Below are 26,936 nucleotides of genomic sequence, written 5' to 3'. Positions count from 1 at the left end.
TTTAGTATTTCTGACTGAAATGGATAGGAGGTGCCCCTCAAAAACAATAATAGAAAGCAAAAATATATTTTTTTATTTTCTTGTCTGTATATATGGTCGCGCCAATCTCTGAAAGTACTGAACCGATTTACGTAAAACTTTCACCAATTTCTTTATTTTATGCCAACTTAACAAAAACCAAAAACAAAAAAAAAAAAGAACATTTGGAAAAAAAAGGACAATTTCAGTTAATATTCTATTCTATGTTAGTAAATATTTTCATATATTGTGTAAAGTGTTAGTTATAAGTAAAACAAATTATGTAAACAGGTCAGAGACAATAAAGGCTCTTTTCATTTTATTTTTATTTTATTTATTTTTATTTAACTAAAACCAAATATTATCTAAAGTTTGTTTCATCAAAATCGGTTCATAAAAAAAAAGTTATAGTCATTTCCATGAACTCAAGGCATGAGTTTGCCTGCAAATATAAAGCAATCCATATCTATACTTATAATAAACTAGCGACCCCCTTGCGGCTTCGCCCGCTTTTACTACTGGATTATTCATATAATGTATGTTTGCAAATCACTTAAGATAATGTGAAAATTAATTAAACTCTAATGCAACCCGCATTTTCGTAGTTCCAATAAGGATTTTCCAATTGTTTTACTCGGCAAGAATTTTTTAGTAGGTACCATAATTTTAAATCTGTGCTACTAATCTTTTCAAGTACTTATTAAAATATATTTAAATGACTATTTTTAGATAGTTAAATTACTATTTTTAAACGGACGAAATTATAAACAAAAGCCTTCCTACTAATAACTACTACAAAAAATATGAAACCAAACATATCGCGCTGAAATAATACATTCAACTCCAATTATCCAATACGTGCAAACGCATCTAAATCTTCGTTGCTATGCCTCTGTAGGTTCCGCTTGTAAAACGTCGCGGGACGCATGGCGAGTGGCGAGCCGTTTCGCAGCAAGGATGTTTTGATATTGTAACAACTTCTAAAGTACTTATTAAAATGAAAAACAGTAAAAGACAGTTTTGATCTACATTAAATGGTCAACGTAACTAATATACTTATTTAAATGCTGAGAGTAAGGGATAAGTAAAACTTGAGTCGGCACAGCTGATGAGTCAACGGCGGGATGTATCAACAATTAAATGCGTTTCTCTCTAAAACTATTCGCAATTTCGAAATAGTGTAAAAAGAAAATTTTATCTTCGTTTAACGTAGAAAATTAATAAAGTATTTTAAAGGATAAGGATTAATACCATTATGGAAAAATATCCCTCACAATAAAAAATATATTGAAATTATTATTTTTAGACAGAAATATGATCACTACACGTTATCCTTAACAGATACGAATATGCCGTCGCGGACTTTTTTGTAGATCTTATTAAGAAGAATAATACTCCAGTATATTATTTTCATGTAGTATTTACTATTAAAGCAGCGCATGCGCGAAAGTGTCTCAACGGGTAGGACTTTAGACACATTTATCGTATTTATGTTAATTTAGATAAGAATGTACAAATAATAAACTATATATAAACCTTCCCTGAGAAATACTCGACCTAATGGTGAAAACCGCATAAAAATTCGTTGGGTGGTTTAGAAGAAGGAGAGTTAGAAAGTTCAGACAGACACGAAAGGCGACTTTGTTTTATAAGATATAGGATAGGATCTGTATTTGTTTGTGATAAATCTGTATTTTTAACCGACATTCAAAACAAGGAGGAGGTTCTCAATTAAATATTTTCGATTCGATATTCGATTTATTTTAGATTCAATTTCGATATTGGATTATTCGATTCAATTTGGGTGTTTTTGTAATATGCAATCATTACAGTTATTTTACAAAGAATATTAAAAATCCTTACCCAAATCAATAATTTAACATTTGAGGCTGTTTCTGAACGAGTAAATTATATTATTCATTGACATCAACACATTTGACTGTCAGTCAATTCTGTTTATTAAATGAATAATCATGTACTTCAAGCAGGCGAAGCTGCGGGGGGCCGCTAGTATGATATAAAAGAAACTAATTAATTTATTAAATGTCGAGTTTGTTGTGCGCACTTTTTCATTTAAAAGTAACTGGCAGTTCCATTACAGCGGAGGTTTATTTAGTACGTGACGACACACTTGTACTGCGCTCTGTCTCTCTGTCTGCCCTTATTGTCGTAAGACGCCGTCGTCGCACAGCTGCACAGCTACACGCTGTATATGTTACATATAGCACATAGCGGGCCTGGGAACCTAGTGTTAAGATACTCCATTCCTCTGAAGACTTTTCCGTTCCACATTTTTCGCCGAAATCAAGGTATTTAATAACTTGCTAACTTACCGATTTGTTCTTAACGTCTATATGTATAAATACCACATTATACAATATGTATTATAAAACTAAAGCCAGAAGGGACTGGCTGGAATAGCTATTTGTGTTGACCGACTTTAAAAAAGGAGGTTAGGTTTCATATAATATGTATGTAATTATGTTGTACATTATATATTATAAGATAACACTAACCTTCATCAGATGCAGCCTCCGCGAGACGGTGTCGACGCGCGCCGCGTGCTCGCCGCCGCCCGCCGGGAACGAGCCCAGGTACTGTGGGGAAACAAAACATTTTATATACTACCTATATTATATATGTACAAATAGCAGTTAGCTAAGTAAAAGCTTTTTATTAATTATTTTTATGATACTGAGTAGCGGAACTCAACGCCGCGCTTTGTCTATTTTGAAAATAATTTAAATATAAACACACCTCCGTGTGCTGTTCGAATTCATAATTCTATGTTTACTGTTATGTAAACCATCAACGTGCTACGTCTCTTCCTAGAAAGGTGTACTTTTTGTGACACATCCAACAAGTGGTCCTAAATATAATATTTGTTAATGTATTTCACAATAGTCATTTAATTATTATATCATTCTCCCGACAGTCGCGTCCCCGCTCCCAGCCCGCCACCAGGCCGCCATGGCAACTAGCACATGGTCGATTGCTCTTCACATTGTCGTAAGGGTTCTCGGTAAGCAACTAATAATATAATAATGCCGGATGATCAATTTGAAACTTTTATGTTTTTCGTTCGTATTGTTATTGTTTATTGCGTGTAACATTTTTTTATATCACACTGTATTCCGCACATATGATAGTATGGTAGGCAGAGGGAACTTAGTGTTAAGACCCTTCGCTCTCCACGAACTGTCCAACTTTTCAAATATTACGGATTGAGTACTCATTACTCAATACTCGAGAGAGGAAATTAAAATAAATAATGAGTGTGAAAATCAAAAGTTGCACTTGCTACTGCGCCACGACGGCAAAACTTCTAACGCAGTTGCTTAATAAATAGTTAAATCAGTTTTCAAATAATTTAAAATTATACAAAATCATATTTTCATGTTTTTACCCAAGATATATATATATATACTACTAGGTTTCCTCTCCTTACACAGCTATCAACCTCAGAACAAACTCGCTCGATTCACCAGTTTGCAAGTAATGGTTACCTGGGGTCGTACTGCGGTGAGCCGTAGAGAGGCAAGTAGAGCGGACGGCCGCTGTGGTCGGTTAGTGGACTATTGAGTATTGATTGATAGATTAATGTTTTAATTTACTTTTATTTGGTTCACGTTTTAGGGTTTTAGTGCAGTTAATAAACAGTGTTGTATTATTTTCGATGACTAAAATTGAGAAGCGTGTATCTACTTATTTTTTTATAAATTTGATTTGTTGTTATAGTTTTAAAATTTTAAATTTTGCTCGGAATTAAAGTTTTAATGACTAATCAGCTTGTCTCCATTATTATGAAAATTGTATAAATTTTTAAATTTTAACAAAATTTTAAATATTTTCCAATACCTTCATGTACCGTCTCCTTGGTTGTAGGGTATGTTTAATTAATTCTATATCCGCATTCTGGCGCCGTCCGTCGTGCGCTCAGCTGTCTGAACATTGTTGGTTTATGGTCGAGGAGCTAACGTTACAAATCAGCCATCTATATAGTTTGTTTTTATTGTATTTACGAATATCGGAAAACAAATAAACGGAAGTAATCGGTAAATTAATAAATAATAAAATCTTTAATTTTCACGGTCTTTGCACATAGAAATAAAACTGTTGAGTTCTCTCTCAGAGTGTCCATATAAAGCTGATATCCTAGAGCCGAGTAGTTCAAGAACATAGGATGATATTCTATTACGTCGCGTTATTTACCTGATTGCACTTAAACTGTCTTTACTATTTTAGATTTATAGCAACTTAACACTTTTCCCTGAATAACAGTATAGGTAATGGGAGCCGAACGTTAAGACACTTTGTTGCCTACTTCCTACAAACCGCCAAATTTTCTAGACTTTGCATGTTAAGTGACCAAGCTCACCGCATAAAATGACACTTATCTATTTTGAGGCGAAATTCAAAATGTATTATTTTTGTATCGAGCCTAAACCGTGGCTCTTACAGTTAAACAAATCGTGGCGTTGAGTTCCGTCACATGGCACGCAATGTAACGGAGCGTATTAGTACTCGCTTCTCTTTGCCTTTGCCTCTAACAGGGTATTATATGCGGGGCACATCGTGACCCTAAAAAAATATCTAATATACTAAGTGATATATGCATGTTTCATGCCCTAACAAAGGCATACTAATAATTAGACTTGTCAAGTCTACTTTTCCTAATGCTACGAAATGAAAATGTAAAACAATCTCAGGTCCCTCGAAGAAAGCCTATTACGCAACCCTTCGTCGTCTGAAAACTTATAAATGGCAAATTTCAAAGCTTAGTGGCCACCGTAGACGGATTATATGACCGCAACTGCTCGAGTTACAGTTATTTGACTATGTCCTTTAGAAGTAAATACTGATTGTATATATTTATTTTTCATAATTTTATTTTTATTTCTCTTTTATATATGAATTGATTATTTTAATTTTTCTGGCTCTTGTAAGAAATAACAAGGGCGGCGTTAACTTTTGCCACTCAACACTCAATGTCTCGAAAATTGGGGAACGGAGTGTTATCTGTGTCTATCCTATACTGAATGAAGATAAAAAAAAGTTTATCGTTGGGACTTTATGTGCTAGTGGGAACCATTAGAAACCTTTTCTTTAACCAATTAATAAACCTGCACAAGGAGCCATTTAAAATGAAACGGGTCCCGACTGTTAATTCTATTGAAATATTTGTTTTTTCGTTTTACTTTTTATTTTAATGCATGTTGTATCTATAAATATATTTATATTTTTTTGTAGAATAAAAACAATATCGAAAGAAAATATTTTTAATTTTAAGTTTTAACGAAGAATATATATTTTTTTAGTTTTAAATTTAAACTGAGAGAAAGAATTTTTATTTTAAAGTTTGTGTACCTTAACATACCGTTAGAGACATGAGTAGAAGACGTTTCTTTATAAAACTTCTAAGCCAGAAACAACGCCATCTATTGGGGGGTGGCGAAATTACGTTCAGTTTTAAAGCTTTGCACTTACGTACTTAAGAACGTACCTAACTAGATACAAAAAGAAAGCGACAGATGGCGCTGTACTTATAATTCGTGACAAATATAAATCTTTTAAGTAATCAGCTATTGTAGCATATTTCTCCTATATCCATATAACTATGCTACAGTAAAACGCTATGACGATGAAGTATGTAGATGTATCTTACTAATCTATGTATACGGAAAATGTGTATATTAAAAATTAAATTATATTTCACGCTATTATTAACATAATATAAAAAGGCAGCTTCGTGCTTTTTCGCCCATAGCAGGGTAGGCAGAGATATTTCCGTCCCCCACTTTCGTGACGTAGGGGACACAAACGTGCGATTGTGAACACGACAGGTGGTGGGCTCGATTCCCACTCGTGAAAATTATATATTTAATATACAATCGATTTGAATTCGATTCGATTAGAAATACTATTTTTTTCAGAAAGTCATGTGACCATAAATCTGAGTATATAGTTTGAATAAAAGCATTTGACAGACAGACAGACGGACAACAAAGTGATCTTATAAGGGGGAACCTTATAAGATCATTTTTCCTTAAAAATATAAAATCATAGTTTAGTGATTGTATTTGGGTTGATTACCTAACAATAAATACTTATCTAGATGTGATTTTATTTAAGTACAATTTTTCCACTTCTACTAATTATTTCGTATAGCATTGTATCCGAGAGAGCCTAGTGTCTATACTCCGTTCTCTGTTCATACTTTATATTAGAGTATAAGAAAAAGCGCGTTTCCATTTTATATGTTGTCATATTTCCGCAAAAAGTTTTTTTTAGTTTGTATTCCGCACTACACCAAATACCGAACCTAGTGTTATTACACGTCGTTCACATTAATATACTTCTGTTCTCCACTTTCCGCCATATTGTGAATGCACTGCATGTCGATGAGCAGAACTCAACGCCAGGATTTACCTCGTCACAAGAGCGAAAATATGAAGATATTCATTATTTCATTCCTCTAAGTGTAAATCGAGTCCATAACGCGTCCACTGCCCTTGCAGCAGGACGGCCTCAGTTTACAATTTACTTGGTAATTTCAGAAGAGCGTCAAAAAGTGAAGTTCATCAGCTATATCAGTATGTAACCGGTAAAAGATACCAAGTTTACATCCTCCTCCTACATCAATAAATGAACTATCGCGTGCCTCTCTAATACCATTTACGAGCATCGTATTATGAAACACATTTTGTAGGTTCAATTTTAACGACTTCAGATACTCATACTTTAGATAATTTAACTGGATTAAACTTTAAACTGTCGTGTGAACAATTTCAATTAATATTAATGTTAAATCCACGCGACTTTACGGCTTTACTGGGTGATATTAAATAAAGTAATTAGTAGATTATCTGGGCATGAATTATACTATTCATATATTCAAATTAAAAATATTCTTTATTCAAATAGACTATATACAAGCAGTTTTGAATCGTCGAATGAACATATGAACAAAAAGCTACCACCGGTTCGGAAGGCAGTTCTGCTAAGAAGAGCCGGCAATAAACTCAACAGTTGCTCTTTATATATGTATTTATATGAAAAGTAGCTGTCACCCACAACTTTGCTTGCGTGGGCTTAAAGATGTAAAGTGGAAAATCTCTTTTCCCGTAAAAATTTCAAATTCCAAAATTGCACCTCTATGTGCCAAATTTCACCTTACTTGGTCTACTAGGATCGTCTGTGTTTTTTCTTTGTCATTCAGTAACGAAAGAGTTTTTTCATATCCTGCAAATAGGAGGGTAGACAGAAAAAAAAACAGGTAGACAACTTAGTAGACACTCCATTCCCATCAAGACACTTCCTTTGTTCCCTTTTCATCAAAGCACTGCATGTCATGTGGACTTCAACGCCGTACTTTGTCTCGTTACCAGACCAAGGAAATGAATATCTATATACAGGGTGTCCCAGGAGTCAACGATAAAACGAAAACAGATGATAGACCAAGTCGTGACAGCTATGAGAAAAATATAAAAAAAAATCTGTGTCATGTATTTTTCATATTATATTGATTTAAGAAAATATCGGAAAAACCGACACCTTGTGACGATTTTTCAAGTCCTAAGACTACAAATATTACTCTTTCTTCATTTTTTTTTCTGCAATGTAATCATGAGTAACCCTTCTGTGAATTACAGTTTAAGATTGAAACATACCTGCATCAGTTTTCAAGAAAATGTGGTGTTTTTGCCAAACATTAAATTCAAAATATTTACTACACCCAACTTTAACCGACTGTACTATAAAAAAATGTACTACACTGTTTTTGCAAGTAACTTTAAAAGTTGGAGCATTTAATCTGGATTCCGAAATGGTACGATACTTGCTGGATTGCTTCTTCGTTGAAGAGAGAAAAATCGAAATACACGATAATCGGGATGACATTCAGCGTTTTGGTATCTTTTCCTATACATTCTAGCTGCAGCATTAGCATTACATAACCACTCTCCATCAATGAAATGTATATTAGTCTTTGACACATTGTCAAAGACCGATTATATGGCCTGCGAGATCGCGGACTCGAGCACAATCCTTATAGGTCCTGGGCCAGCCCCTAAGTCGGAAAAGTTCAGGTATCTTAGATCCGTCATGCACGAGTCTGGAGGCATCGATTACAATCTCCATGGTCGGATAAGCGTTGCCTGGGCTAAGTGGCGGGAGGTCACTGGTGTGGTCTGTGATCGCAGGATACCGTCCAAACCTTTTCCGACTTAAAGACTGGCCCAGGACTTATAAGGATAGTGCTCGAGTCCGGGCTCTCGCAGGCCATATACTCGGTCTTTAACACATTGCCAATATGTATTTCATTCATGGAGAATGATTATGTAATGCTAATGCTGGAGCTAGAATGTATAGGAAAAGATACCAAAACGCTGAATGTCATCCCGATTATCGTGTATTTCGATTTTTCTCTCTTCAACGAAGAAGTAATCCAGCAAGTATCGAACCATTTCGGAATCCAGATTAAATGCGCCAACTTTTAAAGTTACTTGCAAAAACAGTGTAGTACATTTTTTTTACAGTACAGTCGGTTAAAGTTGGGTGTACTAAATATTTTGAATTTAATGTTTGGCAAAAACACCACATTTTCTTGAAAACTGATGCAGGTATGTTTAAATCTTAAACTGTAATTCACAGAAGGGTTACTCATGATTACATTACAGAAAAAAAAATGAAAAAAGAGTAATATTTGTAGTCTTAGGACTTGAAAAATCATCATAGGGTGTCGGTTTTTCCGATTTTTTTTTAAATCAATATAATATCAAAAATACTTGACACAGATTTTTTTTTATATTTTTCTCATAACTGTCACGACTTGGTCTATCACCTGTTTTCGTTTTATCGTTCACTCCTGGGACACCCTGTTTATAAAAGGACTTGTCCTCACTGACTGAGGTAAGACGCACGCACAGCCGTAACCGCTGATGGTAGAAACGTAAAATTTGGACAGATGTTTACTTTCGTAATCCGGACATCCACTAAGAAGGGATTTTGAAAATTTTTAACCCTAAAGGGGTGAAATAAGGGTTCAAAGTTTGTATGGAAAAAAAATTAAATCGGCACCGATTATTATAAAATTTGAAATTTAGATTTTTAAAAGTATTTAATTGAATACATGTTTCATCGTTTTCTAGAATTTCCCCCCTAAGAGTGCAAATAAGGGGTTGAAAGTTTGTATGGAAAAATTCTTAAATCGCCACCGATTTTTATAAAATTTGATATTTAGAATCTTAAAAATATTTCATTAACACATGATTCGTGGTTTATTAGAATTCACCCCTAAATACGCAAGCGAAGCTGCGCGCGTCCGCTAGTATTAAATATTCATACAGAACATTTTTCTTTTATATAGATTTGAGTCGTAAATGATATATCCATGAAGATATCGTCACACAGAGGGACAATGCAAGCGATGCTTGTGGGTTCGGTCAGTCTACTAATACAAAAACTGGACTAAACAAAAATCGATGCCACTAAATTAGGGGAAAATTTAAAACCGGATTTCTTTCAGCCTATTTTTCAATATGAGTTCCAGACTGAAGCTCAAACAAATACTAATAATTATATTGGTATTAATAAGAACGGAACGTAAGAAGGAGAAATTCCTGGCATCAAAGCTGCGAGTATATATAAATTAGAAAGCAAATAGATTACTGGCGGAGAGCAAAAAGGTTAAGCTTTGTAGCGGACGCGGGAAACTATTTATAATGAACCTATTTGCTAAACAGCTTACGCGGTAATAGAGCCTTAATTGCATATTTTATAAAAACAATAATAATCTTCTATCTTCTATCGCACTCATTTACAATTTTAATGAAATAATAATGCTCGTTATTATTTTAAATAACTAACTTCAATAAGAGGTCAGGCGTGACGTAGGGACAAAACTGTAAATGGGATAGTTATAGTTATAGATTCGATCCCCACACGAAGAAATCTGGTGGCTCTGGTGTTGAGGAAAAAACGCGGCGTTGAGTACCGCCACTCAACACGCATAAAAAGAATTTGGCGGAAAATAAGGAACGGAGTGTCTTAGCACCAGTTTACCTCTGCCTACCCTGCCATGTGCGGAATGCAGCGTGAAGCTCTGAAAATAAACTTCAATAAAAGAAGGTTATCAGTTCGTTATGAAAGCGTAATATTATTTGAGTATGATATTTATTTGGGGCGTCAAGCACATGCTAATTTTATTAAGTGTGGCTTGGCCTACTAATATTATAAATATGAGTATCTGTTAGGTTGGACGATTATTTCACTGTCACCCAAAAACTACCAAATGAATTTAGATGACAAATCTAAACTAAACTAGCTCACGCTGTATCCCTATCGGGGTAGTCAGAGAAAACCGAGCGCCAAACGCTACGGTCTCTGCCCACCTCTTTCGCCTCATCCACTGTCATGAACCTCTTCATCAATGCCCTTCGGGAGGTCCTCATGCTTTTTACGTTACCTTCCTCCAGTATTTTTTTGATCTTTCATCACTCATTCGTTCGACGTGTCCAAACTAGCTGAGCGCGTTTTTTCTTCATTATGCGTATCTCTTCATTGCGCAATCGATCATCTAAACTGACTCCGCATATCCTACGTAAAGATCGTATCTCCACAGCATTCATTTTTCTTTCATTCTTCTTCTGTTTCCCTGCCGTATAACATCGGTACCAATACTGATTTATTTACAGCTAAACATGTAGCCGTGCTGACGTTTCGCCATCTCATCAATGCAGCTAAGGCTCCGTTAGCCCTGTTACCGGCAGCAATACGTTTTTCCGCATTCATCTCGTATCTTCCACCTCTACTGAACATACTTCCTAAATATACCACTTCATCCACTTGTTCAAATATCAGAACCATTGTATTACTCGCATTCATTTTTAGAATATTATTTTCTCAGCCTTCTTTTATTTCTATTTAGATGCAGATAAATTTTGCAGTAATAGAGCTTATACAACAGAATAACACGGAATCTACAATTAATGTAAAATCATAAGAACTACAAGTTTAGGCGGGCGAAGCCTTAAACCTTTGAAATATAATAAACCATTTGATTTCCTCTACTCTAAACACAAACCCGAACCAAGCTCGCTATTCCCGTCTAGTTAGTGAAAACCAATAATTTAATATTTCAATCGGTCGCAGCCGCAGCGCTCGACACTCGAGACTTAATTAAAAGGCAAATACGCACGCACTAGCAATAGTCTGTCGGTCAGGTTTGTCCAAACAACCACCACCCACCACCGCTGCGCTGGTACAAAAAGCCACGTCAAATTACAAGGTTTGTTTAGAATCGGTGCTTGGAATAAAATATATTTGTGAAAACAGCTTCACGCTGTACCTCGCGTGTAGCAGGGTAGCCTGGGAACCTAGCAGGGAACCTATTGTCCACAACCGGTGCGTTTGCAGTCAATACCGTGCCGCGTCCACTACACGTTCACAATTAGTTGTATCGTTATTTGATCAGGTATAACAAGATTAACATATGAATGCGCTGAAAGCAATTACACTGATCCCGGTTATTTTCGCGTGATATTTTGCCAAAGTCGCCGCATCGATTGCGGATTTCATGCCAGGAATACCCGGTCGGGTAACGAGCCTGGAAATAATGCAATATATTGTCCTATATAAGTATCTATGTATGTATGTTTAACATATATTGTATTGTTAGCCCCACGCCGTCTCCCGCATGCAGTAGGTACGCAAAGGGAACCTAGGTTCAAGCTAACAACACTAGTGTTTGCACACTCCATTTCACAATTCATCATCTTTGGAGAAATCTTCTTACAAGACCGAAAAATACAGTCAGACTCTGTACGATACGGTACGATAAATCCATATAATATAAATATGCAAATGGTTAAAATGTATTTTTAAAACAGACATTGGGTATTCACGCCGTGCTTCATCTCGTCAGACCCCAGGAAAGAAATTATTTGAATATATTCATTCTGCTATGCTTAGCGAAATGAATGAAGGTGTTTCGGTACTCTCGCTATGCAACATGTGGACTAGAGTCCACAGGCACCGGTCCATAATACATTTTTTTAGGCTTCACGCGTTTCACGCCAATCAGAAAGAACGTAGTGTCAATACTCCTATTTCTCCGCTTTCCGTTCGTATCGAGACATATTTTTTATATAATGGCTTACAGTATAATTTCTTACGTCCCGGCTATAGCATACTGACAGCGATAAAATGTAATCTAATAACTCAATTGGTTACGTTAATTATACGTGGGGCCCAAAATTAGCAGATTTATTTTTTATACAAACATTTTTTTATCGTAGCAAGAAACCACTTAAAACATTTAGAAAGACCGTAGAATCAGGTAATTAAATATTGTCTCAGTGTGTTTGTTCCTACATAACTCCTAAAGATTGTGAGAAAGTTATCATATCTTCCTTGTGAGGTTTAAAAGCTTTCAATGACGCTTTTACTAATATTAGTCTTATTAAATTCATAGGACGTATTTCTATACTTTTCATATTTCATACTCAAGTAATATGAATTTTACCAGTACCAGTCAGCTGTATAGAAATATAAAAATTGAATTATAAGCGAGGCCATTGAGGCGCAGTGGGAGAGCGTATGAGAGAAAACATGTGTATTTTAGGTTCAACTCCTTAAACTTAGAAAAAATAAAGGTATATTATTAATTCAACTAGAACACGATATATTTCGATCGAATAACTTTACAAACAAAGTAATATACATAGTTATATAGAAGCAGCCCCAACTGGACAGACAGACACTCTGAACTCTCCTAGTGTTGTTTAAGTTGTTCATGTTAATTGTTCACACGTCGACATGTACTCAGCAGGGTGCGCGACGGAAACCTAATGCCGAGACAGTGCGCTCCCCACTTACTAATATTTACTAATTTCGAGACATTGTATGTTAAGTAGCGTCGCCTAAATCCGACTTTTGTTTTTCCAAAAGGAAGAAATTACCATTACCATACTCCACTATGGTGGGGGGGGGTCAATTTTATATGTTAGCAATTATTAAGAAACCTTCGTATTATAAACAAAAGAGCTCCATAGATAAGTAACAAAGCTAAATTACTTATTCTCTCTTCAAAATCTTTAGGTCTCTAATAAACTACTGTCGTTACAATAAAGTGAGCTTCCATTGTCATTCTGCTGGCTGTTGACTGTAAGAACTTATTTGGAACTTCATTTATGATACTATGGTAAAGAGGTAGTAACTCTAATTTTGAATAAATTTTATAATGTATATAAAAATATATATACGTAAAATATGTAACGTTAATTTAAAAAATAGATAATTTAGGTAGGCTTACACGGCATAGCGGCACAGTTGTGAGTTAAATCCCTAATAAGGAAATGAATTATTCTCATTTCTTTTAATCAGCGGCAAAGTGCGGCGTTCACTTCCGACAATCAACACGCAATGTTGATCGAATGAAAATCAGAAGGAAAGTAAGGAAGGAGTATCTTAAGACTATATCCAACATGCCTATATGTATACAGCGAAAAAAAGATATAAATTTTTAATTGTTTTTTCTTTATTTCACGTAAATTTTTGTATATATAATAACCGAGCGGCCAAAAAACTTTGATAAATTAAACGTCTACTCGTTAGTATTTTTTTATAAAGTTATTTATTTGACTTACACCTGTTTTCTTTAAAAGTCCAGAATTAATGACATAATTTATTGTTCTATAGACTATAGTCTGGCACTAAAACTGAGGATACATTAGTTTCATCGCGAGTTTAGTAATTATGTACATACGAGTACACAGTAACACAAACTTGCTTCACAAAAATGTTTCAAAGTTTGTGTTTTTAATAGGCTTCTTTTAATAATAGATTACTAATTTATAATAATTTTCATATCTCTTTGTTAGATTTTTTTTACTTTTTGTCTCTTAGCAAAATGTTATTTTCTATAACAGCCATTATTTTATTCACAAATCTATTTACAAACAAAGATAAAAGAGCGAGCACTCGTTATATATTGACATAGTTCTTCACAAACTATTGCACATACATCATGGAGTTGGATAATAAATCATAATGGAACTCCACTCTACCAGCGGTAGCGTGACAACAGAGTAGTTTACAATTAAACATGGCCGCTTTGTTCCTGGTCACTGTGGAGTAGTCACTGGTCACGGCGAACAAGCACCAAACTTATTTCGTCGAATCAAATGCAGTTTTTACATTTAATTTTATAATCATAAATGTTCGATTAGATCTCTTAAATTTCGCAACTGATTTTAATGCAGTTTTCACTACTAGACCGAGGATAAAGATTTTTTAATTATAATTGTAATAATATTAATGTTTCATACGAGGTAATTATTATAATAATTCTTTCAAAACGTATTAAAAGTTTAAGTCTCATACTTAGGAATAGGTACATTAATTAATATCTTCCTAAGTAAGTAAATTTTGTTTGTAAAGTCGCACAAGTTCGTTGACCCCGGCGCGGCGGGACATTCCTGGAGGGCGCAGTATTTCGGTCGCGCATTAATTACATCGGGCCGCCTCTTACGATGTCAGCTTAAGGCTTGGCTGTCGGACGCGTTTATAACACGGTAGGCATTGAGCTACACCATTACGATGTCCCCCAATCGGGAATCCCCGTATAACGAAGAAAAGGGAGAGACTATGTTGATGGAATGTAATTAAAGTTGCACTCAATTAAGTATATTTATCCTTCATTTATTACTGAAGTCTACATACATCGCGTTTTTGTGTAGAATCTTGATACCTTCGACATGCATATTTTAAAAACATAACACTTAACAACAAAAATATTTAGACTTTGACTTGGCCAACAAGGTGGGCAAAGGGGACCTAGTGTTAATTTCCGCCTACTTTTAAAGTCATCTGATGGAACTCATCATGACGCTTCATGTACCAGAGCGGGGAAATAAGAGCAATATAAATAGAATCATTTCTACAAGTGGGAATGGAACCTATAACCGTCGCACTCACAATCGATTTAAGCGTTTACCATTTTAATTATTTCCATATTAGTAAAAATTTTGAAACGCCATACGTTCTTCAATAGAAAATTCACACAAGTGAATAGAAACGAAATGGAAACGTAATCTCATGTATTAGTAAGCGGAGAGCGTCACTAAGCCGCTTTGTTTTTTACGAAACAAGACAAATTAACGCTTAAAGTGCCGCTGACAGCGTTTTATTATTCACGCTACATTGTAAATACAGATAGAAATTACTTTTTTGGTAATTTCTTTGGCTTTTAATGATTTTTTTTATTCTGCGTGTAGTGCGGAGTAGACAGAGAAATCCTAAGTGATGAGACACTGTGTTTTCGCTTTCTTTCTAAACTCACAATAATGTATTTGAAATGGCGGAAATCACTGCATTCCACTTTGTCTTAGATTATGGGAAACAAAAAGAATTATTTCTCCCGAGTGGGGGTCGTACCTACGACCATTACCGTTACAGTCAGATGGCATCACATTATGCTATAATGGTCTCAGTATTATAATTAATATTAAATACATAAGAATAGGGAAAGTAGAGAACAAAGTGTCCAAACACTAGGTTTGAATAAATAAAAATAAATACAATAAAAAAAAGTAAATAAATATAAGTAGGCAGAGGGAATTTAAGATTAAGACATTCTATTCGGCTTTCTATATCTCTTTACTAGAGAAAATGTAAATAAGTCATTCCCTGGAGTTGAAATCGAACCCGCAACCGCAGCGCTTACAGTCGACGCTATGCGGCTGTGCCCTACTTCAATTTCTTTAAACATTAAAGTAAAAAATGTGAAGTAAAACCGAGACAAAATAATACCTACACCTGATGCAATTACACTTCTCTACGTCCGCATCTTGCCTTCATTTTTAAACGCTAATGAGATTTGATCTAGAAATCTCATTAGCTCTATATCTATCTCTTGCATCGTTGTGAGTGCACTTCTTATATTTACGTGCTATTATTATTGTTCTAATGTAACATGATATCGTTACACTATACATAGAATAAACTAATTGAGACGACTTTGTTTGTGTAGACTATAACATGTCAAATTTTAAGTCTTTTCATTTTTGTATGAATTTCGAGAGTTCCATTCTTAGTGCTCCCCTACACTCCCTAAACCACCTAAAAAATTCTTAGTTCAGTACTTTCGTCTGTGTGTAGTCTGGTAATCATTGAATGATAATAACAAGAAAAAGTATACTTGTGACTTTATATAATACGAAGCTTATAAAAAGCTTTATGTGAAAACTTTTTATAAGCCATTAGTTGCATAAAACATCGACAACAAAGTGGAGATAACTTAAAAACAAGAATATTACACAATACTAAAATTTTTCTTCAATAATAAAAAATATATGAATAATCTAAGCATAAGAACCGTGGATCTCGACCACGTGGTCACACTCCCCCTCAGGTACACCCGGCGCCCTCTTCGACGTATTTTTCTCTAAGCCAATATGTGCAAGTCGTAAATCGCGGCGGAACGTGACTTTGCTATATTTAAACTGATGTTATCAAACATTTTTATGTCCTTATCGTGAAGAAACTTTAATTCATGCCCTTTTACGAGGATGTCAATATTGGAAAGTTGCTTTTGTTCACTTCAAGTATTTCTAATCTGGAATTATATTTTATCGCAGTATAACATATGGCAGGGCGGACAGGGTTGTGTGTGGTAACCTAGTGTTAAGACACTCTATGCCATATTTGGAGACGTCACGTACCTACCGGGCTATACGGTTGGACAATTTTATATTCGTAATTGTTTTATTTCCTGGATGCACTGCATCACGATGGCGGAAGCCCATATGAGTGTGGAAGCGATGGTTATAGGCAGCATCCCTCACTCGGTGCAATGAATTTACCTAACTTTTTATCGATGGCTCAGCATCAAATTCCGCCAAATAACACCGAATGTCTCGGTTTTGGATGGAAAGAGTAACATTCAGGTCTCTCTGTCTACCCTCCTATATCTGGGATAAACAGTGAAATTGAAAATAAACTTATACGTATTAATTTTAGATATGTTACGTATTAGGAATGAATTCCAGTATTTTCTCGTATGAAAGTGCAATGGATGAATAGAACTCATAAGTTTTGGTGTAATAGTCGCGTTTAATATTTTTCTATACGCCATTATATATTCATGCTATATTGATTAATGGGGTTCGATTTCCACCTGGGGTAATAAATATTTATTCCGCCGCCCAACACGCAATGACTGAATGAATTTTAAGAGAAATTTGGGAACGAAGCACTAGGTTCTCTCTGCATAACTATACGAGATAATACAGCCTGAAATTAAAAAAGACAATTACACAAAAATAAAGAGATACATTAAACATATTTAATTAAAAAATATAAAATAAAATAAATATAAAACAAATTGAATTATATTCCTTAAAAAAATACTTTAATGATTTAAAAGTTCAATATTGTTGACATAAATTTCAAATAAGTAAATTTTGGGTGTTTTTTTAAAGTTTAATTGCCTTCTGTTTCATAGAAAGCTCAGCCATTTTCCAAAATATGGGACACGGTGAGCTCTTATTTATTTAACGATATTTGTTCGTTTAACAGAATCAACATTGAATATTTCTGAATTTCAATATCGAGTTTATATTTTTAAAATAGAATGTTTCATAATATATAGACAATAAGAAAGAGACTGTATGACGGTATGTAAGTAAATAGTGCTCCACTTAACATATTTATTGAATACTGCTTTGTTCAAAATGGAAAAAGTAAATATTTAAATAATAGTACTCTGTCTATGCCCATCGACTCGACTATAATTTTTTCTATCGTACATAGCAAGTTATAAATTAGTGTTAGGATATTCCATAGTCCACTTTTGGTTTTGTAACTCAACGCCGCGCTTTATATTACCAGGGAGACGAAAATAATTCAAATCAAACCTAGATAACGTCATAGGTTTATATGCATGAATAGAAACAACAACATAGCTTCTCGCTGTATCCCTAGCGGGGTAGTCGGATAGTCGGTAGAGGGAACGGAGCGCCAAACGCTACGCTCTCTACCTATACCTCTTTGGCCTCGTCCACTGTCAGCAACCTCTTCATGCTCTCCGGGGGATCCTCATGTGTGTTACGTGACCTTCCAGTACTTTGATACTGTGTCTTCAAAGGTCAACCGAGGTCTCCCCCACTTCTCTTACCGCTCACTTTTCCATCATAGATCTTTTTTGCCAAACTTTCATTACTCATTCGTTCGACGTGCCCAAATCAGCTGAGCACATTGTTCTTCATTTTCACCGTGACATCCTCGCTAGTAGCTGCCATTCTTTGTATCTCTTCATTGCGGATTCGATTAGCTAAGCTGACTCCGTATATACTACGAAGAGATCGTATCTCTACGGTATTTATCTTTCTTTGATTCTTAATAGAAGTAACCTAAATATGTGTTTAATAACAGTATTTTAAGAAAAATATAAATTTTCAATATCAAGCAACCAACACGTAACGTCTATATACCCACAAAAAGAAAAAAAATGTATATTACTAAATCTTCTCTTATATATCGTTAAAATGAGAATTCGTTTTACATTTTGTTATGTTCACGCCCGTAGTGTCTAAACACTAGGCCCCCTCTCCTTACCCTGCTGTATGCACCGTTCTCCACGAACTAATCAATTTTCGAGACATTACATATTGATTGGTGGAACTTAACGACGCGTTTTGTTTTTTTGAACAAATTCTTTTTTTTTCACATTATGTGAGAAAGTCAAGTCTATATCTTCTATATATATAAAATCGAAAGGTCACTCACTCATCACGAAATCTCAGAAACTACATGTACTAGGAATCTCAAATTTTGCATAGGAGTTACTTATAGGACGTAGAGGCTCGCTAAGACGGGAATTTGCAATATTCGACTTCTAAGGGGTTGCTTTTGGGGTCGATAGTTTGTATGAAACTTCGCTACTACATTTGTAGCATTTGCTAGGAGTCTCAAATTTCGCATAGACGTCACTAGGACGTAGCCATGGAGACAGAAATTAATAATAACATAGTTCACGCGGGTGAAACCGCGAGCGGGCCGCTAGTAATTATATAAAAGAACGATCGGTGTTCAATGAAGTACACACCTGCCTATCGTATACTCGTTTGGTACAACCCGGCGGTAGCGGTTGGCAACCCTACACCGTCCCTGCTGGGGCTGGTGGAGGTCGACTCACTCCGGTGCACATACTAACAACCGATTGTATATACCTTTATTTTATTAAGAAATAATAAGTGTATTAAATACGTATAATTTCAATAAAAGGACAAAATTGAATAAAGTAAAGTTTAAATTAGTTCTGTTTCAACAGAACAGACTGAAAGTGGATAACGGATATTACCACTAAGTTCTCTCTTCTTACCCTGCTATATGGGACGTACAGTGTTAAAATAAAGAAAAACATAAATCGATGCTAAATACTTATTCGAATAAAATATTTTAAACGAGGTCGGGAGTATTAAGTTTCCATAAACAAACCATAAAAAGGATATATTCTTTCTCTTTCATCTGCTAAGTATATTTGTATGTCAAACATATTTATTTAAACTTTCAAAGTATTATTCGTCTTTCATATAAACAAAATTAAAAACTGCTGTAAACTACTTTCTACTTATAAAAAACTTTTATACTTTCAATCTTTTTTGTAATTTAATGCAATATATTTTTATATACTAATAGCATAAATTCAAAGATCAATATTAGATATTAAAACGGCCAATACAAGTAATGCACACACAACATGATTCTAAAGTCAGTATGTATGTAGGTACAACGCTCATATATTGAATAATTTCATACATAAACAGGGAAATATATTATATAAAAATTCCGCAGTGTATTCTGAGTTTACCACTTCCAAAATTTAAAATATCTGAAAAAAAAATTCTAACAAGTAAAGCGTATTACACTGTTCAAGAATATCTAGAGGATAAGCATGTATGGAATTAATGTCTATTGAATGTAATGCAGGATAGCTGCCAGCTAATGTAATAGATTGTGATTGTACCATTGATTTTGAAAAGAGTAACTGTTGAGTTTATTGCCGGCTCTTCTCAGCAGAACTGCCTTTCGAACCGGTGGTAGCTTTTTGTTCATATGTTCATTCGACGATTCAAAAGTGCTTATAATAATAATCTATTTTAATAAAGAATATTTTAAATTAGAATTTGATTAATAAATATTTGTAATCTTTTAATAAATGCGAATTTCTACTTTTTAAAATAATGTTAATCATACAAAAAAACGAATCATAAACTGAACCATTTAAAATATAATATCTATATTCTTAGTTATAAAGCCAAAACATATCAAATAAAATCACTTGAGTCACTCATGACTCAACCGACTTGAAAGTAATGTAAGTAAAAATATTTTTTACTTTAATTTATTCTAGATCAATAAATATACCTTGTTTTAGGTCCGACTCGTAAATTTCCTCTGTCTAACCCGCTATAGACGGGATACAGCGTGAAAATAAAAAGTAGCGCGTACCTTTGCATGGCGAGCTGCCAGCATGGCGCATGAGCCCACGACATCTCCCGACACAGACACTCCGTGGTCGCACAACACTGCACTCTCCCCCAGGTAGGTGCACCTCTGCACTGGAGCCGCAGTCTGGCGTCGACGGCTTGCAACTCGCCAAACTGGTCTGCCAGACCGGTCCCGCCAGCCCAATTGTCACGTTGAATGCCTTCGTTTTACGAGTTATAATGATACGGTTCAGCGAACTCAATCGCAGCAATACTGGACCAATACTGGCCCTATGACCTGGATTTTTTTTGTTTTAAGTAATTTTGTATACTTTCGGTGATAAGGCTGCATTTGTGCGTTTTATTTTTATGCTTAAAATTTAATTAATCGTATTAATTGTGCATTAAAAGCTATTATGTATGATACTCGTATATAGTTAGATAGATTAGATTTCAAATTTATATTTTTGTTTGTACACTTACTTATTTTTTTTATTCTGTAAATATTTTAGTTTCAATTATATGATACTAAGTTTATTTGAAGATTAAGAATAACTACATATTTAAAAAATACATCAACGAGGCCAGTTGTGACGCGGGGGCACAAAGTGTGGGTTCGATCCCCACTCGAGGAAATTAAATATTTATTTAAAGTTATATTTCCATTTCCATCCATTCCATTCCATTCGCTACTGTGTCGAGGCAAAAGTCGGCGGAAAATGGGAAACGGAGTGTCTTAACACTAGGTTCAATGTGTGTACCCTGCACCCTGCTGTATGCGGCTGTATGCGGGATACAGCGTGATTATTTACTTTCGCATAGACGTCACTAGACATTGACGACCTCAATTTATATTGAGGAAGTAGTAGTAGCAGTGACAATATTCAAATTACAAATTACAATAAAATACAACAAAATAATAAATTAAAGTCTCTCATAAATAACCATTCCATTGTTTAACATTTAAATGTACCAGCGGCAGCGAGACGACGAGCGCTACGTGTCGTTTGTTTGGTTCGTTTAATTATAATTAATCAACCGAATGAGCAACACTGGATAGTAAATCGTTCTTGGCAATTATACACTGAATGCTGTTAATGTTGGCGCTCGCAGTGCCGTGCTCTCTCAGGATCTACTCCAGTCTTTAGTGTCTATGTCTGACGGCAAACACGGTGGGATTGAGTATAACCTTCATTCGAAAAACGTTTGTAATGAAATAGTTTTTATTTTTCCTTTCCGGTAAAACAAAGTGTGCCGTTGAATTCCACTGGGTAACAAACGTTGCGTAATTTGCTCTCTGCCTTCCTATTATAATTATATATACGGGAATACGTAAAAAAAACTGCACGCTGAATCCCGTACACAACAAGGTAGGTAGAGTAGTAGGCCTAGTGTTAAGACACTCCGATCCCCACTTTCCGCCGAATTTTAAAGGCATTGCGTGTTGAGTGGTGGAAGTCACCCCCACGCTTTGCGTGGACACCATAGTGAAGAAATGGAAATGGAAATGTAAACGCAAATAAATATTTCACTTCCTCGAGTGGGGATCGAACACACAACCGTCGCGTTACAGTCACACCCTTGTGCCGCTGCGCCACGACGGCCTCTGGTTCTTGGTTAAAAATGAACAATAAATTAAATACAACAATCTTCTTTCTTTGGCTTGGTGTCGAACGCTAATGTATTTAAAGATTTTAACGTATTGTCAAATGTTTAGAAAAGTATTTGCGTTCTACGTAACTTCGAGTCAAATAACCTTTATGATGAAATGTAAATGAATGTACTATGTTTAATAAAACACTTTAATTATCAAAGTTGGTAAATAAATGATACAATATTGTTCAAAGCGCGGCCACGACGACACTGACATTACAACTTATATTTATTATTATGAAACCCAATATTTATTTAACCAAAAGTTTTACACTGTATTCCGAACTTAGCGGAGGGTGTTCTCACAGTAAGACAGTGCCCGCTGACAGGTGTCCGCTGTGGCGGCCTGTAAAATAACCTTCTCGTTTCTTCTCTTCTCTTTTTCAGTTTTACAAGAAGTGACCTTATGTTAAACACAGTGATTCAGCTTTTGTTTTATTTTAGCTAAGCAAATTATATTTGATTTAAGCTCTCAATGATTATAAGTGAACATAAATATTTCCACTAAAGTATGTTGGGGTTAGAAGATATACAAAAGCAGAGAACACAAGCATGTGACTGTAAACGCAACGAATGAATATTCGAGAGAATAAAATATTTAATATTTTAATTTCCTCACTCTGGTAACGATACAAAGCGCGACGTTGAGTTCCGTCACTCAACAAGCAATGCCTTGAGAATTCGGCGGAAAGTGGGAAACGGAAGTATTTAACCAGTGAGATATACATATTAAAGAGAGTTTCTAATAATGTTTAAATAATTTTCCCACTTACTTTCCTCAACCCCTTAATTTTCTGTACATACCCTATAGAAACAAAATGAGAGGAGCTAAAATATATATAAAAATTATGTTCTTATACGAAAAGAGCTGTAAACCTATAGCATACTTTTCCAATCGAAATCATTTGAAGTAAAATCTATTCTTTTGAAGTAAGTAAGCTTCGCTATTTCTGTATACTAAACTGTATACTCTTTAAATAAAATCAGACTCAAACAGTAAATATTCTGTAATACTAACCACACATACCTATATATGCCTATATAATTCGTAAGAAATGTTCGGGACAACCCTCCTCGGGCCACGTCTATATTTAGAAACTAATGTTTGATAGTGGTTGGTTTATAATGGGAATAATAATATTATATTACATACAACGAGTATTGGTCGTTCCTAAATAGTTTCTTATTGGAATCTAAAAATATGTTGTTTCATAATTATTCCATGGCCTGTTGTGGCGCAGTGCAACTGTTAGTTGTTCAATTCCCGTGGAAAACTAGTGTTAAGTAAGTAGTAAGACACTCCGTTTCTATTAAAACGAAGAAGAAGCATTCTGGAGACATTGAGTATTGAGTGACAGCGAGAAAATGAAAATATAAAAAGTGTGGTATAACATTTTAAAATATGAAATATTTTCCCACGTTTACAGTCGCATGCTTACGCACCTGCACAAGTACCTACGCAACTCCAAAAATTTAATACTAAATATACACGATTAATAATGTATGGGCAGAGGGATTGTTCCCCTACCTACCCTGCTTGGTGCGGGATGCCAAAGATATATTGAGGCAAGAAAACCAAAGATATATTATAATAATTAGCAAAATCTAAGTATCCTAAAATACAGTTCCCCGATTCCCATGTAATTGTTAAAGCACGAGTATTTATTTAGCGGCGGAGTGCGATTCGATGTCGTCGGTTAGTTCCCACTCTCCGCCACTCTCCGCCACTCACGGCTGTTAGTCGCTCGCTCTTCATTTTATTATTCTCTAAACGCGGGCTACTCCATCGAGAAACGTAAATAGATATAATTGTAGCTTTTACAAGCAAATACTTACGTAATGTTTATAATACAAATACAACAACACAGGTTAAGCAAAGATATATTTAAAAAATATATGGCCCTAAAGTCAGAAATAAAGTTAATCATATATAATAAAGTTATCATATTTTTTTCAGCTTCGTCGTGTCGTGTTACAGTAGAACAGCGTCTGGCGACTCTGAAAGCGACGACTGTGTGTTTGCTCTCATGGAAATCTTATCTTAGCTTCATCATAGTCAGAGAAAACGGAGCGCTAACCACTACGGTCGTGGAAAACAATGTAGGTATTTAAAAATATTTTGTGTAAAAATGCAGCGTTGAGTTCCGCCACATGACGCACTATGTCTTGAAAATTAGGTAGAAAGTAAACACTAGGTTCCTTTTGCTTAGGCTGCTATGTGGGAAGAAACTCGATGCTACTTTCTAAATTTAGAATGTGACTCTAGATCCCCTAAAACTATCTGAGTGGAAATGAAGCTCACCGCCTCACTTAAAACTTACACATAAATTTAAACTGTCTCGATGGTGTAAAAACTGAATATATCAAATACTTGCAATTATTTGTCCTTTGTAAAGTCTGAAGGTCACGCAGAGTCGATACAAGGACGACTTTTTATGACACGCTGATATGAAGAAGAAAAATTGTCACTCCTTGTTTTATGATCCGTGAGGAGCTGACATTTGTAACGAAAGTACGTTTTTATATTTATTGTACGCTGTCATATAAATAATTCAGGCAATGTTGTGGTTGTTGTCGAGATTTTTGTGTCTGATATATATTATGTTACTACTCAATAAATAATCTGAAAAAAATTAAATCATTCATTCCCCCGAGCGGGGATCGGAATCTATAACCGTCACATTTACAGTCAGGCGGCCCTGACGGCCTTCAAGGGCGGTCGTGTATTTGCTATTCTGACAAAGGATTAAAAAAATATTTGATAAACAGGAGCCAAAGATACTTTTACTTAGACAAGTAATGAATAGCAATGTCACACGAAGTGTACTTATAATAACAATGTTAAAATGAACAACACTCCAGAGTAAACACGGAGTACATGGAGCGTACACCGCGCACACACCGCTGCAATAGGGAACCAGAGTTACGATGCAGACCGTATCTCATAAAATATTGAACTTATAATTACCAAAAGTTCTTATCTCGAAAGCAATAATGTATGAACAATATACGTCCACTATAAAATGCTTGTAAAGGCAAAATTACTGGGGGATTTATTATTATCTCCATTCGTATATAAATTATGAACGACTCGACCTGTTTTATGTGTTTAAGCGTTAAGAAATTTATATTGAAATATTCTCAAGTTTCTAAAATATTCTAATAATCGCTAATCGATATTCCCTTTTTTTAAATTATATTTTTATATAACCAGAACGAGGAAAATAAAAATAATTCACTCTCCCGAGTAGGAATTAGTTTCCCCAGTAATAGAATCCGCGTCCACACTAGCTCTGTCACATTATGTAAATGAATGGACATTGTATAAAGTAAGCCTATTAGTAGTGCATTTCCGTTTGCAGCAAAGTGTATGTAAATCTGTTGAAAGAACGACGTGATCACATTTCGTATTAAAGTCCTTGCAATTATATAGTTGTGCAGGACGAGACGGCGGCGTTAGATTACGCCACATGTTTGTTTTAGTTCGATATTAAAATAATAAATGAAGATAAAAATATTTTTATCCAACAAACTTTATACAAATGGTTATAGTTCGTGTATCATCCTCATTGTATGTAACTTTCCGAGCCATCATTTTTGTTTGATAGTTGTGAGAGCAAGTGTTGCCAGTATAGTGGGTCCGTACGTCCGTCACTTATCTATTGATAGTAGTTTGACGACATCGCCATCTTGCTGCAATATGGTACAATACGCTGTTGTAACAGTTTAGTAATATAATACAAGTTTCATTTTTGTTTAAATGTGCGTATAACTTTCATCTTACTTGTATTTCATCCAAATTCTTGAGGCCAGTCGTGGCGCAGTGGCACAAGCACACGAGAGAGAACGTGACAGGTTGTGGGTTCTTAGGAAGTATATTTTGGAAGTGGAAGTATTGTGGAAGTGTATTTTTTTATTTTTTTGCTCTGACAACGAGTCAAAGCACAGCGATAATTTTACAAACGTAAAATTCAATAGTGTTAAAATAAAAATTTAGCTTAGAAAACTACTGTTAATCCCTAATGATTGATGGGGGTACCCAATAGCCTCTACGGCACGGAACGCAATGAGCAGATGAGTTAAATTGTTGCCGGTTCCGTATCTAATGTCCACGACAGTCATTAGAGGCAGTAGTAGGCCTCAGGCCTCTGTAATCTAAGCTGGTGGAGCCCTAGCCTAGGATAGTTGTCGGTCTCACGGTCACAGCGACGGTCGTGAGTTCGATCCCCTCTCGAGGTAATGAATTATGTCTATTTCCACGCTTCGGCAATAAGACAAAGCGCCGCTACGCAATACACTGTCTCGAAAATTGAGCAGATATTGTGGAACGCCGTGATTTCTTTGCCTACTGTGCTAGAAGCGGGATACATCGGGAACTTCAGAAAGTCTGTTTATCACACACATATCAATCAAATTAATAGAAAGACATTGTGCGAAGCAGTTTAAAGCAGCTACTCACGCCGCGTGTATATGTTTCTACTACTTGTATCTACTTGTGCTATTATTTCGATACTTCAATTTGTGTTTACTGTTATGGGTCGAGTTATATGAGGTAATGACACTCTATTGCTTTAATGATATACTTTGTAGCACAGCGTTCTTGACAAAGCTTTTAGTCCGCCACTCAGTACTCATTGGAAAAATCTCTTCTACTTCTCTTTCGTGCCTACGATTGGAAAATTCAGATTATAATTTGCCAGTATTTAACCACGTCGACTGCAGTATCTGTTGCCTTAGTCAAGTCGTCATACAAGCAGGTGAACGGACATTTGGGGC

At 35.2% G+C, this 26,936-nt stretch overlaps 1 protein-coding gene across 3 annotated transcripts in view; it reads right to left on the bottom strand.

The window, feature by feature from the left end:
* The window catches only part of LOC146537992 (uncharacterized), a 223,461-nt gene that overhangs the window by 79,980 nt on the left and 116,545 nt on the right, over positions 1-26,936 (bottom strand). For 2 of the 3 annotated variants that reach the window (XM_085186915.1, XM_085186914.1), the window contains exon 3: positions 2,535-2,615. In XM_085186915.1, the coding sequence (XP_085043041.1) occupies positions 2,535-2,615 (81 nt within the window). Of the gene's footprint in view, positions 1-2,534; positions 2,616-20,529; positions 20,670-26,936 lie in introns of those variants that run through there. The other variant, XM_085186916.1, reaches the window with a different exon arrangement.

Source organism: Heliconius melpomene, chromosome 6 (assembly GCF_056956725.1).
Source record: "Heliconius melpomene rosina isolate 202511_hmr_F chromosome 6, ASM5695672v1, whole genome shotgun sequence".
Lineage (NCBI taxonomy): Eukaryota > Metazoa > Arthropoda > Insecta > Lepidoptera > Nymphalidae > Heliconius > Heliconius melpomene.
This window is presented reverse-complemented; position numbering and strand designations above follow the sequence as displayed.